We start from the raw sequence: 17,476 nt of genomic DNA, 5'->3' as shown, positions 1-17,476 counted from the left end.
GAAAAAATACTATAGAAACTATTGTTTATTATATTTTAAAATTTGCCTCTTGAAAATCCTTATACGTCATTGACCCATAAACAGAAAATATATTTAGGTGAATCATTGGTAAAAATAAAGAATATTGATTCTAGGGAAAATAATCAATTTTAAAAAACATCTTAGAATGAAGTCAAGAAACAGGGAAACAGCTTGTCTGGCTTTGTTGAGAGGGTGGTACAGTAGATTTTGTATTTTTATATTCTTGATCTTGTGTTAATTAGTAGGTTTTGGAGCTGTCCAAAGGCTAGGCCAGCTGTTTTCCCCTGTTTTCAACCTCTAAACCAAGCTAAGATAACCTCCTTCTGGCTCTAGCTGCACATAAGTCTGTACAGAGATGAGAGTGGTATAAATCTTCTCAAACAAGTATAACTGTACTTTACTGCCTGTCAGCCTGTTTCTAATTTGGTCTACCTGGCCTTGTAATGCACACAAAACAAACACAAATGTAAGAATTTAAGTTAAGACAACCGTATAACTGGGCAACTGCACTTAGAAATTTGTAATTTGTCTAGCCACAATATCTGTCATACACAGGCAGCTCAAAGCAATAAACATGTCTACGGGACAGCTGAATTTTTCCCTGGTGACTGAATTTATGTCATGTTGTCGAACTGCGTGACTGCTCAAGCCATGTATGCCAAGGTGTAGCAGGACTACAGCTCTTGGAATGACACTAAACATAAGAAAAGGTTCCTGCAGCCAGGAGTTTACAGTCAATTCTTCCACATCTTTGCTGCCATAGAACTGCTGTGACGCACAGCATAGTTTCAGCATTGTTGTGTGTTTGTGTGTGTGCATATTTATGCATGTGTATCCACTCTCCTAAACGAGCCCTTTAAAGCCATATTTAACAATACAATGGATTGGATTCTTTTCTGTTTTTGATGTAAATCAACTCGTTAAAAGTTCTTTAATGATAGCTCATTTTCTTGATACTACTGGAACAATCTGCCTTATTCCACCTTGTTCCAAGCCATTGTCACTTATTTCTGGAAATTTCCTGGATCCAGTGAATTTGGACTGAAAAAGAACCAAACTACAAAGAACGCATTTCACTGCCAATGCCGCAAATCCTCTAAATTTGTTATTTTAATAATAAAATCAAGTTCTGAATTTTTTTGGGGATCTACCAGCCTCTGTATCAACCTCTCAATAAAACACATGTAGTGACGGAGAGCTGTGGGGTACACGTGCCAGATTCATTCCACTCAAGTAAATCCAGTAGTTCATTAGAAAATAGCAGAAATGTTCCAATATGTCCTCACACAAAGTTTGGTTTTAGCCTGTGGCCTTACTTTCCAACAAATTATATTGAAATCTGTTGACAGGTTGTTAAGATATCTTGCTAACTAAAGACACACATCGCCACAAAAAAAGATGTTAAGATGGAGATGTTAATTTATCAATTAAAAATATGATTTTAGGGAAAATATGAGAATCATTTACTTAATGATACATTTTTGCAGTGTGTGTGTATGCTCGTATGTTAGTGTTTGAGCTTTGAGAGTGGAATGTGCTTATGACCAATAATAGAGAACACACTTTTGTATTGATCCCAAAACTAGATTGGAAGGGGACTGACCTTTTTCTGACATGGTCTCTTTTGATCGATCCAGCATGTTCCCGTTTTCCAGACAACAGGGTTACACCCGAGCATGAGCTGATTGTAGTCAGCTACATAAGGTGCTCTTTCCATTGCGATTTGCTTCACATCAATAACATCTGTTGAAAATAATGCTGATAAATAATTTTGTCTAGTATGGAGTGACTTAAAATAAGAAACTTGTCAGGACTGTAATAAAACCAATGTGTTATTTACACTGTTCATCGCTTAACCTTTCTGTTCATTATCCTTTCATTCACTTATCACCATCCTCAAGGGGGCAACAATTAAGAAGGATAAATCCACGGGGGCTATTGTTGTGGCAAGGATCATGAGGGGAGGTGCAGCTGATAAAAGCGGTAAGATGAAAAACTCTTTATTTATCACAGTTGTGTCCACTCTACTCTGTCACAGTAGCTTTATAACAGTTGTAGTAACATTATGATGGCGTGTAGTAAATGTTACAGAGAAGAGCATGTGGTGCAAGTTTCCATGTGTATTTCCAACACTTTGAAGGCCTAATCCATGAAGGAGATGAGCTGAAAGAGGTGAATGGAGTCTCACTGGAACACAGGAAGCCAAAGGAAATCCTTACTCTTCTGGTTAGTCTCACTTCCCACTACCTTACAAAGTTAGATTTTTGCACAGAAAATGCATGTAGTTTATAAAATACATATAAAAATAATGTTTTAGCCTAAATTACCCAACCGTATATAGGCCTACAAGTGCAGCTGAAACGATTCAGCAATTAAACAAAGAAATGTTTTGATTGTTTCCAGTTTCTAAAATGTGAGTATTTTTCTGCATTGAGTACTTTTACTTGCAATACTTTAAGTACATTAACCTAATAATACTGACATACTTTTACTCAAGTAAAATTTTCAATGCAGGGCTTTTACTTGTCACAGAGTATTTTTACAGTGTGGTATTAGTACTTTTAATTTAAGATCTGAATACTTCTTCTACCACTGCTTCTCTGCTTCTCAACTTTCCCTCTCTTCTTTTCAGTGTTGTAACTTTAACGATAAGGCTGACATTGTTCGATATATAACTTATTGTCAACCGCTTTAATGAAAAAACTATATCAACACATCGCCATGTCTCTCTTATCCATGTTTGCTCCTATTAAAGACTTTAATTTTTGACTTTAGCAAGTCAAAAATACATGGTTTTGTTTTTTCTCAGTCATATCCTAAAACAACCGAACACAGTTGTTAGCAAACGTTGCTCAAACAGGACTAAACAGTGCATTTGTTTTGGGACTATTTCCTGCTGCGGATTATTTCAAATTTTGTGCACTAGTGAGCATCTGTTATGTACAGGAGCAGGATGGTGTGTTATGAAACTACGTTGCCCATGTTCATGAAAAATATAACATGGGCAATGCTGTGGCTCATTGAAGTATTTTAATAGTTTCAACAATGAAGCTTAAATTAATAGCAGTAAGATATATCAGGATTTTGCCTGCACAGACAATGTTAGTTTACCTTTGGGCAGAACCAAGTTAGCAGTTTCCTCTTACTTCATATTTTCCATACAGACAAGAGAATGGTATCAATCTTCTCATCTAACTGAAAGCAAATATGAATTCCTTAACATATCTATCTGCACAGGCTCGTTCTCAGGGCGAAGTTACATTCAAAATCATTCCTGCTTCCGCCAAGGAAGAAATGTCAGCACATAAGAAGGTACAGTAAATACTACGTACATATATTCCCATGGTATGTTTTTTTTACATTTTAGCATGCAATCTGACTGCATGGGGAAAGCTGCCCAGCTGTTTTCAGTAAAAAGAGATGAAATCAGTGGTATCTTGTGTGTTTGGTTATATTTTGTGTTTTTGCCACAGTGCTGTCACTACAGCAAGCGCATTGGCAAGAACTAAATTCGGGTCAGCCAGTCAAGGATAAGACAAAAACTAACTTCATTACAATTTACAGCTTTTTTTTATCATTCAAGCACTTGATTTATCATTTTGCACCCATCACGTGTGTTGAGCTACATCAACTCAATTACAATGATTCTACACAATATGTGTGGAAAGTTTCAAGTTCCACAATCCTTTTCTTTGTTTAGGAAGAATGCTAGGCCACTACCGCCACATACATGAATTGGATGTCCAAGCTGGAAACTGTTAGAGTAGGGAGCATTTGCAAGGGATTAAGACACATTATTTTCTATGATCATGGTCATTTCTCAAGAATGACACCAACATATGTGAAAAAGCAGCAGAGAAAGATGTTGTGTCCATTGCCAGGGTACAGAAAACAAGCTGCAGTTGGAAAAAAGAAGAATAAATTAATTACATATAATGTCTATTTTACTTTGTCACTTATTTATCTGAAACAAGGTTTCCATGTCTTTAAAATTCTTAAATTCCGAGGAAGTATTGTTTTCTAGGTCTTGAATAATTACAAACGGGTCCTTATTTTCTGACATCCATGTAACGCTACCTTAAATGGCGTTTTCCCATTACATAGTACCTGCTCCACTTGCCTTGCCACGGCTCGACCATACTCGGTCGCGGTGCCCCGTCCTCCTGTTTCCATTGCAGATTAGTACCACGTCATGCATGAGGCGAGCGTGGCTGGACGTCATAGCAGGAAACTATGACGCTACACACACACACACACACACACACACACAGAATGTCCAAGGTGTGTTGTTTTTACTTTTTAGTAAGTACCATGCAATGGAAAATGCCATTATGCTCTCTTTTTTTTTTTGTTCTTTGGTGTTGTCATTCTTTTTTTGCTGGTTCAAATATATCTGTATTAGAGTCTGTGTTCTACTACAAATGAGACCAACCTGTAACTTATATTCCCGTGTTTGTGGCGCAAGTCTCTTTCGGCTTGTAGCACAGACAGATTTTATACTTCAGCTATGGGGAAGCAAGTTTAGCGATACTTGGCTTGAAAACAAACTGAATTTAGGGCTTAGTTGATGTTCCAATAAACGTCTTAAATTTCCTTCATAATGGTCTTAAAAAGGTCTTAAAAAGTCTTTGATTTAACTCAGTGAAACGTGCAGAAACTCTTTAAAAAAAACATGAAATGATTTTTCTATCCTCAGCTGTTTATGCGGGCTTTGTTTGACTATGATCCTAACGAGGATCCCACCGTTCCTTGCAAGGATGCAGCGGTAGCATTTGAAAGGGGCGATGTCCTCCAAATTGTCAGCATGGATGATGATACCTGGTGGCAGGCCTGTCACCTGGGCGACAGCAACACTCGGGCAGGTCTCATTCCCTCGCAGCAGCTTCATGAGAGGTTGTCATTTTATGCGTTTTAATCGATAGCTACATGGTCACTCACTTGAAAATACTGTCATATAATATCTATAAGACATGATGTTTTGATACAGCCTTGTTTTATTCGGCTCTCTACAGGAGAGTTGCACTACACCGACCTAAAGCCCTGTTCAAGCCTCGACGAGTTAAACGGCCAGGTGATGAGCCATAGTTAGTCCATAAAATCACCACACCTGAAAAGAATAAAACCTTTTAACACTTCACCAATAAACATATTAAAGCGCCTCTAGCGCTAAGCTGAGAGGTCATGTCTAAAGATCCAGGTCATGGGTGAGTTCTGCTGCCCTACTGTTGTACTCACTGCCTTTTGTTTTCTCCACATGCTCTACAGATGAGGGGGAAGGTACTTTTGGTTTGAATTTGCTTTTGAAAACTTACCGTGAGAGTAATTTATAGTGCTGTCAAACAATTCAAATATTTAATTGTGATTAATCGCACTACTGGCATACTGAACTCGCAATTAATCACATATTTTTATCTTTTCTAAACGTCCCTTAATTTCCCATTACTATTGATGTCCCATTATTTTTTCTCATTTTAATGCTCTTATCAACATGGAAAAGTAGCTCGGCTTGCTTGTGCAAATGTTTTTTATTGAAACAAACATTGGCACATAAGCTACTGTAGTGTACAATTTCACACTAACATTCTCATTTGGAGCAGTCATTCACACTTGTACAATGTAATTTGCATCAGCTGTGTGCTTGGCCATCAAGTGGTATTTTAGACTGGACGTGCTGCAATGGTAACTCGGTTCACAACTACAAAACACACAGATCGCTTTGATCTTGTCAATGCAACCATTTAACAACTTTTAAAACTAAACCTTCCTTTCAGAATCTTATTGGCATCCATTTCAGCGTCTCACGCTCGCCATCCTCTCAAAACATAACATTAGCCTACTACTCTTTGGCCAGCTCGCAAGCCCAAACAAGTGTGCATGGCGTGCCTGTTGTTTTGTTTCCGGTATAGCTAGATCCAGTGTGGTGTTTTAGTTTTTCTAACGATACTAAAAAAAACTACAAAGGTTTCTTGGCCAAAAAGAACGTTAATCTTGCAATAAAAAAAATTGATTCTGTTAAAATGGGTTTCCGTTAACGACGTTTAGAACTCGTTTAACTGACAGCACTAGTGATTTACATGATATAATACACATGTACTGTATATTTTAGTTTAGTTTTTTTAAAGATTTAAGGTGGTTTATTTTCCAAAAATAATATTTACCTAATGCTCCATGCACCGTATTACAAAAATGTGGAGGATTCTTTCAAATGTTCCTCCAAAGAGGGTTTATAGTATCTGGCCTTCTTCAGGGTGCTAGTTTGTCTACTAACAGTCAATTTGTAAGAGTAAGGTAGTTATTCATATTTCTAAATTGTGTATATCATTTCTAAATAAAACTATTATTAGAATTATATTAGGACATTTGGGTCAGAACATATGCTAAAACTTTGAGTATGAAATATCAGAGCAGTGCACTTGTCATCCCCTTTTGGTTTGTGTCCACAATTTCCTCACTCTTTCCTCTTCTCTCTTCCTGTTTTTCCAGTCCTGGAGGACATAGACTACGGAGCAATAACAGGGATCCACATTGGTGAGATATTTGACTTGTTCCATTAAAATCCCACTTATACTGGAAAATGAACCAGTATGATACAAGACAACACAACTCACGGCAATTGAACATGACGGCTCACAACATCACATGTAATGAATATATATATATTAACTTAGCAATAATATTAAATGGAGACAAACCAGCAACAAAAGGAGACCCTGGTTATATTTACATTACAAACCAGTGCATATGATGAGGTCGTTTTGTGGTTTTGAGGATTTAAAGGGAGATGACTACAACGGCAAATGTGGTTTTAGCCTTTCCATTTATCCCATTTGTCTTGATCTCATGGATTGGATATGATGTGCTTGTGTGTGTTTGCGTGCATGATGTTCATATGGGGCCGTGCACTTATGGCTGATTGTAAAAAGGCTCCTTATGTCGGTACAAGGCAAGGTAATTACAGATGTTGCATTAAATCAGTTCCAAAAGTCATGTGTATTTAATAACATGCATTTCATCTTATCTCAGGCCAGCTTCCACCTGATGACGTGGTTCAGACTCTGTGTTTCCTCTTTGTCTGGCATGTAACCCTTTATCGATGCTGCACGACTAAATGACTGAATCCAGAGTAATCAGAGCAGAGAGTGTCTGAAAGAGAATGGACATAATGGAGTACTTAGTGTAGATACAAAAGTAAAGACATGGTGAAGGGGAAAAACAGGATCACAGCTTGTTCTTGTCCCCCAGTGAATGTTAAAAAAATAATGTTGTGTAATGAAACAAATTAGATATAGTTGTTTTTTTGTGTGTGTTTGTTAATGCCGTTTTCTAATCTATAAACAGAGCGAGGCTAGCTGTTTCCACTTGCTCCCATTCTTTATGCTAAGCAAAGCTACCTGCTCCAGCTTGATATTTTGAAAAACACTCTGGGAAAAAAAATAGTTTTCCAAGTTCTAATCATGTGCCAATTGTTCAGATATCTCTTGTTTGATCACAAATATGTCAACATGTCAAAAATGTTTTTATGATTCATCTTGAACTCGTGTACGGTTAATTGTGGGTCACAGTAACCAGGATGATAAAGAGAGCCTCTTGTAGCAAAAAAAGTTTAAAACACACACCTCATTTTCAAAGCACAGTACTGAGCGCAATTTTCTAATGAACTAGTCAAATAAATGGTCTGGGACTAGAATGTTTCATACTGAGAGTTTATGTCCACTCACTTGCACTGCTGGGTTGAGGCTCATATCATTTCATCTTGGCATTGAGGGCACAGGCCCAGTTCATGACATGCATTGCATGTATTCACTTACCCTTATTTAATACAGTTGAGTAAATCAGCTATACATCAGCAATAGCGGGCAGCATTTCCAAAAAATGTACTAAGGTTTTACAGCTGAGAGCATTTTCAGTAACACATGATGAATTTCAACGCCAGAATAATTTAAGATGGACAATTACGATACTTTCTCCTCTAGAACTTGTTTAATTCTACAAAATATGATTTTTTTTTCTGTATAACATAGGTTCTATGCAGTACAACCATAAATCTTTTTTAAAGTGAAATCATAAGTTAGAATCCCATGTAAACAAAAGTTTGAAATGTCTACTTATAGCGGCATGTTTTTTAGAATGAAGCCCAGAGAGGAAATTGACAGATATGCTTACAAAGTGAAATTGCAGCTGACGTCAAAAAAAAGCCTGGCTGCATCACTTAGCAGCAGTTAACATCATGAAAGAGAGTGAGCTTGCCAAGCCATGCCAGACCAGACCACAGTCGCATGGCAGACGCTGGCTGTCCGACGGCCTACAAGCGACGCGTGACAGACTGAGTTGTCGTGTGTTGACTGAGAGTTGTGCTGTTCAGTAGTGTGTTCGACACCAGAGTTTTGGTGGCAGTTTTAATGGTTTTGTCTTCTATTGTAGCTCACATTCCTATTGTAGCTCCCTCTTCTGTCATGGTTCTTGTTGTCATCTGAGTATCTCTGATGCTTTTTAACAGTTTTTAAGAGTTCTGGTTTTCACACTTTTAACCGAGTTGTGTAAAAGTGGTCCATGAAGGGTAGCAATGTTGGTGAATCATGGAAGTAATTTAGGTCTTGAATAAACCAAACCTTACAAATGCAGCTTATTAATATATGAAAGTAAGTAATCTCAACATTGTGATCGTAATAAAACTAAATTACATGAAAATGGACCAAATAGATCGTCATAAAGGATAAATATGGCCTTTCTTGTGTCAAGATTAAAAAAATCTTTCTTTTGCATTGTTAAAGCTGCACTGATCATTATATTTGTATTTAGAATAGCTCAAATTACTTTGTGCAGTGTTAAAGTGGTAGCTGATAGTGACAAACCCACAGAGAAATATCACCTGACTCTGCTCCTCTACGAACTGTTTTAGCATCTTTCAGCTCATTGTTGGTTCACTTTCAGCGCTCTCATAAACATCAAATCCAGCCACAGCAGGAAGCTGTTATTATTGAAAATGAAAAACCTGTACGTTATACCTGCCCAGCACCAAATGGCGGAAAGACAAAGTTAGCTACTAACTGGTGAATGAAGCGGAGCGTTTAGCAGCTAAGGAGACAGATGTTTCCCTCAGGAATGGGTAGAGACTAGTCTAGGCTATCACCAGACCAAGCTAAGCTCAATAGATTTGAGATTGTGCATTGGTCTTTGGAGTTCGCTCTGAATGTTTTCTGCACAAGAGACATGACCAACGGGCATGGTTCAAATGTCTTTGTACGCAATTGAATAGTTCTTCAACCAATCAGAACAAAGTTTCGGGTTACATAGAGGCAACAGCGGCGCTTTGGTGGGATTGTGTGGCTGCCGCTATATTGAATGTAAACAAGAAGCTACTTGGTCGCTTTCGTATCGTCATCGTGTTAAACCCACCAATAGTGTGCCAGGTATATAAGGCAGTTTTTGATTGGTTACGGAAAAGTATAAACTGAAGCAGGAGAATTAAACATACAGGGTCCAAGACCGAGCTGCAGGGCAAAATCAAATCGCTGGCAGAGTTTACCCAGTCTAGGTGGAGACTAAAACAGAGCTAAAAGTTGAGTGAATAATAGACTTGCATTCGCCAGGTGACTATAAAATGAATGCTTATGTTTCACTGTACTTGCTGGATATTCGTATCAGTACAGAACATTTTTCCCAACACATTCCCCAAGTCAAAGTCATAAGTCGATACAATGCCAGATGTTGTGTTGCGGTGCGTTCAAGTGGTCAAAAAAATTTAGAATGCAAGTTTTAGGACTGTCCCAATGAGGCTATATCCTCCGGCTAGGCTTTCATTAATACACCTGGCAGGTCAATGATCCCTCTCTCTCTTTTCCAGCTGGTTTAAGAAGGAGTTTCCGACTCGGGAGACAGAGCATTCTGGACGGAGAAGCGGCTCGGTCCGGAAGGTGGCGCACGGGGGTACACGGCTCAGTTTGTCCCCCGACCTATATAGAGGTTATCCCCTACCACAGAGACCCAAAGGAGCGACACCGTCTGGTTGTTCTGGTTGGTATGTATGAGCTAAACATACATTTGAAACAGGCAAGTTCCCATCTTGTTTGAAAAGTTTGTTTTTCAAGCACAATGCCAAAGCTTGTAGCTTCCTATGCTATGAATTAGTCTATAAGCAAGGAGTGCAACACATGTTTACAACATTGCTACATACAAAGCCTATAACATGAAAGTTACTGTAGTTATATGTACAGTATTGCTCAAAGTTGTCAATTGTGTTCTGTTTTATATCAACCCGCTGCTTGTTTTTGTCCATATATAATTAAAAAAGGACAGTTTTTATCCAAGCCGTTGTTGATCAAAAGAAAAAAGTTATGCATTGATGAAGATTAATGTCCCCACTCTTGAGTGCATGAACAATCCTTTCCCATCTGAACCACGTAAACACTGTCAAAGAGCTCCAAGTCAGAATATATTGTGTTCTCTTAAGTTACCAAGTGGCCCACCCCATATTCACTTCTCTGCCAATCCTGCAGGCCTGTTCTATGTATTTTTTGAGTCATATCACTCTCCGGGGAATTTTACATTGAGCCCCACTGAAGGGTTTTCTTTAATGTCATATTATGATACAACTGCAGGTCATCTCTGTAACCTAGGGAAATCAAAGAGAGAGGAGAAGGGGAGAGTTGCAAAAATTAAGTCAGAGAGGAGAGAAACACAATGAAGAGGTGCGAAAACAAAACCAGATAGAGAGGAGATAAATGAAAGGTAAACGGAGAGAAGGGAATGAGTGGATTATGAATAAGATCCCTCATAATGTCAGCCAAGTGCTCCATCATTAAACTGGAACAGCTAAGACAGCTTGGATTTAGATTTAGACCTCTTTAATTGAGTTGGAGCTTACCCTGACTCTGGATTCAGTTTTACTGTCTGCTGTGTAGACTCTTCATTGACCAGAGGTCATCATTAAGAATATATAACTTATTGGCAATGAGAGTTATAGACAGGGAAACTAAAGCCTGGATTGCTAAAACAGGACCAGCTGGATAATGTTTGACCAGGTTGGAAATATATCCATTTTTGTTTGCATTGCATATGCACTTTGAATGAAACAATAGACTGTTATGTCCCAGGAAAGTTGATGAAAGTGACTGCCAGCCATTTCAAGCCCTACAGATCGTGTAACTTTGGAAAAAGAAACAAAAAGGCCAGTAGAAAGTATGCACAGAGCCCGATGATGCTCCTCTCCAGTTCTGTAGAGCAGCTGTGAAAGACATCAGCAGTGTTAGAGTGGAGAGTCTATAAACTTGATATTTTGTAATGTATCGAGCTCATTCAATGCTGTGATGGAAAAGGCAGGTATGTCAGGAATCCTACTTTCAGACAGCACTCCATTAGAGTATGCAATCTGGGGTTGCGGAAACTAGCTTTAGAAGAAAATCCCAGATGCTACAGTATGTGTGTATGCTTCATCCTGTGCATCATACACTATGAGGACACTGTGCAGCTTTGCAGATGTCACATTTAGCTGGGATGCTATATATTTTCAAGAGCATAGGAGCATTTATCGTTCAATAGAGAGACACAGGCTGAGAAAAAGGGTGAGGCTGGTTGGAGAATCGTTTTCAGACTGAAATCAGTATGAAATCAGAGCTCTGTCTGTCTGACTCTCTCGCTCCCCTTTTCCTTCTCTGATGAAAAAGACAGATGTGTCACTAGATCACTGAGCCTATTTGATGTCAGAATTGTCGTGAGGAAAACATTAGTACACTGAGATTTTATGAATACCCACATACATAACTCAGTGTTTGGATCTTTGTCTCAAGGGCCCAGCGGCGTTGGCGTTAATGAACTGAAGAGGAGGCTCCTGATCTCCGACCCTGACCACTATGGCGTCACTGTGCCGCGTAAGACAGACATCCAAAACTGTCACCTTTACTTCCCACGCCCACAATGGTTTCTCATCTTTTCACACCTGTGTTCAAGCTCCCATCCTGTTCTCTTTCAGACACCACACGCGAGAAGAGAAGGCAGGAGAACGAAGGGGTGGATTATCATTTTGTATCAATTCACATGTTTGAAGAGGATATTCTCAATAATAGGTACATATGCACATGTTGCTCTTAGGGCTTCCTTTCCCATGGTATTAAAAATAGTCCCACTCACTCAGAGATTTTTCCTGATTTTCATTTCTACCACTGCCTGATTTCTGTCTTCCCTGTCTGTTCCGGTGCCTGTTTGTTTCTTCGTCAAGGTTTGTAGAATACGGAAGATACAAGGGACACTACTATGGAACAAGTCTAGACTCTGTGCACAAAGTAATGGCTGAGGGAAAGGTGTGCCTCCTCCATGTGCACCTGAATGTGAGTGTGCCAATAAAAAAAGATACTGACATTCATGTTTACGTAGCCATCAGAATTTGACCAATTGTCCAAGGAAAAGGAAGTTTTTAGCCAAAATAATTCACACGTCTCTGGTAAATCATTTGTGGTACTTCATACTACGCATTTTAATTACAACAATTGCCTTTTCAGTAATAAAAATCTAGTTTTCCAAGGGCCTATATGTGTGTGTGTCCACATTACAGTATTTAGTTCCTGGCGATGGTGCTTCCCTTTTGGCCAGGCTCTCAATTGACTACACAATTGGCAGAGTTCGTATGGTGGGAAGCCAGTGAGGGGTTGCTTGCTACAGGTTTGTTGGAGTGCCTGCCCTGGGCGAAGGAGAGATAGCATCAACCGCCACTTGTTACACCCTGCCAATTAAGGTCCTTGCTAACAAGTAGGGAAGCACATTAAACTCTTCACTGTACCTACAGCAACAGTGGGAGTTAGTAGTTACGAGTGTTGTGGTACACAAGGACAGTCCAGAATCTGGAAAAGAGGGGTATAATGGATGGATTCCTTTTTCTGTACAAACTGCCATATTCGGTTGCAACGTTTCAGATTATTCAACATTTACTTTAAGAGCTGGGCCCATCTTCTGAAAATGATTATTTTCTTGTAATGTGCCTACGCAGTTTACACGTTTTCTACCATACATACTTTCTGCCTTCATCTGACCTACTTCTTTTTCTTTTCTCTGTCACTACAGAAAATAAAGCATGTGTACACATCTGAATTCAAACCGTACGTGGTGTTTGTGAAGCCTCCGCATATACAGGAGCTGCGCCTCACCCGACGGAGAGCTGAATTAATCTGCGCTGAAGAGGACAAGAACTCAGTCAAGATCTTTTCAGTAAGACAAACTATAACATAAAGACACGAAACACAGTCCACCAGGTACATGTGTGGAGTCAGGGGCTTGTTCCTTGTCTTGTAACATGCAGGGCGGTGAGAGGTCAAACACTCTGGCCTTACTACACCCAGGCAACCCTACCCCACAGACATGCACACCTTGCCTTACACATGGCTGACCCTTTGGTTTGCATTTAAGAGACATTTAAGAGACAAAAGGAGTTACGAGGCTTACTTGGTGGGTGGCTTCTTGTTTCATTACTGACATACAGGTGAGTATGTCCAGGAGATGAAGGGTTACACCTTGTGTGTAAGGGATTCAAATAAGGACTTATTGACGTGATCAAAACAAATCTCAAAACAAGAGAATGTATGTTTGATGGTAGATTTGTGACAAAAAGCTGCTTGGTCATTTTCATAATCTCCATCTGTCTTCTTCTTCACTGTGTGACCCTGGCTGCCCATGTTGCCCTTATTAAACCAGTGAGGTCACACACCTGTGTTGCAGCATGGCTGGAGTTTGCCCAGTGCCATGCACCGCATCCCTTAGAGCAGGGGTGTCAAACTCAACTTTCCACAAACACTAGAGCCACACTAGAAAATGAGAGTCACATCAAGGGCCAGACATTAGAGTTTATCGCTTTTGTGTCATGGGAAAAGTCAAATATCTTTGACTGTAAGATTGCATGTCTCATATAGTCTTCTCACTCACAGTTTGGTAGACAAAAATGTCAAAGAAAAGGCCAAAAACTTTAGGAAAGGGCGTAAAAAATGTAAAATAAAAAAACTGTTGTGAAACGTGACAAAAAGTAAGTGGGCCCAAATGTATTGTGAACCAAAATTTTTATGGGGGGCCGGATCAAAATTAGAAAGGGACCAGATTTGGCCCGGGGGCCCTTGAGTTTGACACGTGTGTGTTAGAGGGTTCAGGCGTATCTTATGGGGCTGTGCTTTCAACTTGTACTACAGCTGGTGTGAAAAGGCCTCTTATCCTTTACTCTCAGCATGTAACAATGTGTTACACCTTGGTCAGTAGAGCTGAATGCTCACGGGGATCCATTCCATGTCCTGTTACATTACAGTGTGTGCAGATTATTGTAAAACATCCTTTTGGACGATGTCACCACATGGTCAGGCTTTAGATGTTCTGTTTCCATCAACAGTGATTATTTATATCTATTGCTTGATGGTTAATCAAAGGACACTCAAATCAAACTATAACAGGAGCTGGATGGAAGTCGTATAGCATCGTTATACATTTTATTTACCCAGGTGTTCTCTTGTCACAGGAGGAGGATTTTGAGGACATGATTAACTCGGCTGAAACTATGGAGAGCCAGAGCGGTCAGTTGTTTGACAAGGTGATCGTTAACGGAGATATCGGCGTAGCATTCAGAGAGCTGAAGGCGGCCCTCGAGAAAGTGAAGCAGGCAGAAGTCCAGTGGATTCCTGCAGAGTGGATTTGCTCTTCACCAACAAAATCACGGAGACGTTGTGGTCAATTGGACAGCTGGATTTAAAGATTGAACGTAAAGGACAACAAAAATGTTTCTTGATTATATGTAGTTTACCTTGAACATGCATTTTTGTCATATTTTAAATATTTTTACGTTTGTATACAACTCCTGTGATTACCACAGTTTTTCCATAGTGTCCCTTAGTGTGTATCTAATTAGGCAAACAGAATCCATCTCTCTCCCTCTGTCTGTCTATTAGACAGTTTTCTTCTGTTGGCATTTGGCTAAAAAAACATTGGCCCGCAGGACAGAAAAGAAGAAGAAAAGAAAAAAGCTTGTGGCTGAGTGTAATCCTTCCCTGCCAAATCGCAAACATCAGCATGTAATTATTCTGACAGCTGCTGCACTTCAATTAACTGTAATGTACACCAGAGAAATATTATTAGTAGCAGTCAAGGAGGCATTGGGCCAACAACATGCTGTACAAAATAGGGACACAGACAAAAGAAAACTGTTAATTAAAGACTGCAGATGAAGATGGGAAACATTTTTTTAATGGCTGTTAGTTTCAGAATATTGTAGATGAAAACTATTGATGCTTCAGCATGTGTGTGTATGTTTCACAATTATTGTACTGTACACGCTATAGACACTTGGATGTTAAAAGTTGTTTTAAGGGGTTGTATTTTTAAGCACTAGTAATCAACCCCATTATGGACCATTAATTGTAAAGAAGGCTTTTTTTAAATACACAACCATATTGAAACAATTATGAATAATTGGCAAAAACTCCCATTTAGTGACACTCCATTAACAAATACTCATATTTGAGCCTCACAGCTGCCTGACAGGTGCACATTCTACTGTTCTGCATCACACAAGCTGCTTAATCGTATTATTATTGATGGCTGCATTCCGCTACATTCATGGTGTTTCCTTCCTCTTTTTGGATGCTGTGTTCAATTGGGTGTGAAGGAGTGTTAATGTGTCTATCATGTCTGGTTTGGGAGGAAGAGGGAGCAGTGTGATGTGGGGAGATGGTGATGGCTTTCTAGGGACTTGGGCCTTAGCAGACGTACAGAGAGAAAGTTATGACCACACATAAAAGCTTACTGTAAAAGCATAGTGAGTCCATGGTGGATTAGGCTGCAGGGAAAAATAGCACAGCATTTTATTTTACAGTTATTTATTTTACTTTGGCAGGCTTATTGTCGGTGTTAAATAGATGAGTGGAGATGTACTCAAAAACTTACAAACCAGACTGTCACAACAGTCGCACGTCTGCCAAGCTTGAAGCCTGATCTCGGCCAAAACGTGGCAGTATAACTTCATCCCATCCACCACTGAGAATCTGCAGGCACCCTCTGAGATCATAACAATGCCATTTAAGACACCGGAGTGATCCAATGAAAACCCACCGTTTTATGTTCACTGAGGCTCCAACTTCAAACATTACACAGCAGTATGATGTCAATTGGTCTCGGCTAATTTGGCTCAATCATGTAACTGTCTATTCAAAGTGTGTAAAAATAAATACGACTGATGTTAAACAATATCTCCATCGTTGCATGAAATATTCATAACCTGCAATGCGGTAAGGCACATGCTGAAAGCACATGGGAGTTAATTATAAAAACCTAAAGCACGAAGGGGGAAAGGTTTTCAGTTCAGTAAATAGAAAGTCATCTACTGATTCATATTTCCTAACACTGACACATTAAAGCCAGACTACGTAACTTTTGAAAGGAGAACTAACACAATGTGTCTCTAACTAATGACCAATTGAACTCATTAGCAATAAAACGCAACCTTGATACACTCAAAGTCTATGGCTTTATTACAAAAGTCAAACAGAAAGTGAACACACCTGACCTGAGACCAGAAGACATGTTTGTTATTTTCTGCTTCTGGTTCTCTCGCAAGGTCACCCAAATATGATGTCTTTAGACCTGCAAAACTATAAACACAACGCTGACAGTTCAGCACCGTGCAGAGTTGTTATTGCACGTAGTAGCAAACAATTTGCATATTCATCACTCTATTGTTTGCTTTGTTTTAGTATACACCAACTCCTGAGCCAAATATCTGGTTCTTTAGTTTAAAGAGCTTTTTTACCTTCGCCATCAGGACTCTGAACCACTTCTTCTACCCCCCCCCCCCCCCTCCCTTCCTCACAAGCATTACCCTGATTGTGTGCTGTTGTTGTCCATTTATGTGTTTGTGATGTAGAGAATAACATACTGTACCGAAAACAAATTCCACCGGCCTTGGTCGCGGGGCTAATAAACAATCTATCTGTCTATCTATAAACAGTGTAATCTAAATGTTCGACAATGTTCACCAGATGGTTGCCAACATCAGTTTCTTTGTTGCTGGTTAGGTATTATACAGTAGGTTTATTTAAAAAAAACAGCTGCAGCTGGAAATCAGCTTTAACTGAAGACGTCTTGGTAATTTAGCTGTAATTAACTCCTTTGGTCACAGTAAAAGTCTTGGCGTATACAGCAGCAGCATGAACAGCATTTGGTAAGTATTATCAAAAGTCTCTTATTCTTATGAATTTGGCAAAAGTTATACTTGAGGGTATTTGGGAATACGATTATTTTCTCCAAAACACACTTAATAGTGATGTTTGGCTCTTTTGGCTTGAAGTTTGTGAACCTGCAAGACACACACACACGCACACACACACACACACACACACACAGACACACACACACATAACCCAAACAAGAAGAGATATATGTCCTTCCACAGTGTTTTTTACGTGTCTCCTGGCTGCCGAATGTAGGTGTGTTCCAA

The 17,476-nt window shown here is 39.3% G+C and overlaps 1 protein-coding gene across 3 annotated transcripts in view; it reads left to right on the top strand.

The window, feature by feature from the left end:
• Positions 1-16,977, top strand: part of LOC117954042 (MAGUK p55 subfamily member 7-like) — a 25,494-nt gene extending 8,517 nt beyond the window's left edge. For 2 of the 3 annotated variants that reach the window (XM_034887501.1, XM_034887499.1), the window contains exons 7-20: positions 1,923-2,004; positions 2,162-2,247; positions 3,259-3,333; positions 4,718-4,914; positions 5,034-5,092; positions 5,287-5,298; positions 6,505-6,549; positions 9,866-10,039; positions 11,808-11,888; positions 11,990-12,083; positions 12,236-12,344; positions 13,075-13,218; positions 14,507-16,567; positions 16,598-16,977. In XM_034887501.1, coding sequence (XP_034743392.1) covers positions 1,923-2,004; positions 2,162-2,247; positions 3,259-3,333; positions 4,718-4,914; positions 5,034-5,092; positions 5,287-5,298; positions 6,505-6,549; positions 9,866-10,039; positions 11,808-11,888; positions 11,990-12,083; positions 12,236-12,344; positions 13,075-13,218; positions 14,507-14,737 — 1,389 coding nt within the window. In that variant the 3' untranslated portion in view covers positions 14,738-16,567; positions 16,598-16,977. The remainder of the gene's footprint in view (positions 1-1,922; positions 2,005-2,161; positions 2,248-3,258; positions 3,334-4,717; positions 4,915-5,033; positions 5,093-5,286; positions 5,299-6,504; positions 6,550-9,865; positions 10,040-11,807; positions 11,889-11,989; positions 12,084-12,235; positions 12,345-13,074; positions 13,219-14,506; positions 16,568-16,597) is intronic. The other variant, XM_034887502.1, reaches the window with a different exon arrangement.
• Positions 16,978-17,476: the final 499 nt, after the last annotated feature.

Source organism: Etheostoma cragini, chromosome 12 (genome assembly GCF_013103735.1).
Source record: "Etheostoma cragini isolate CJK2018 chromosome 12, CSU_Ecrag_1.0, whole genome shotgun sequence".
NCBI lineage: Eukaryota > Metazoa > Chordata > Actinopteri > Perciformes > Percidae > Etheostoma > Etheostoma cragini.
This window is presented reverse-complemented; position numbering and strand designations above follow the sequence as displayed.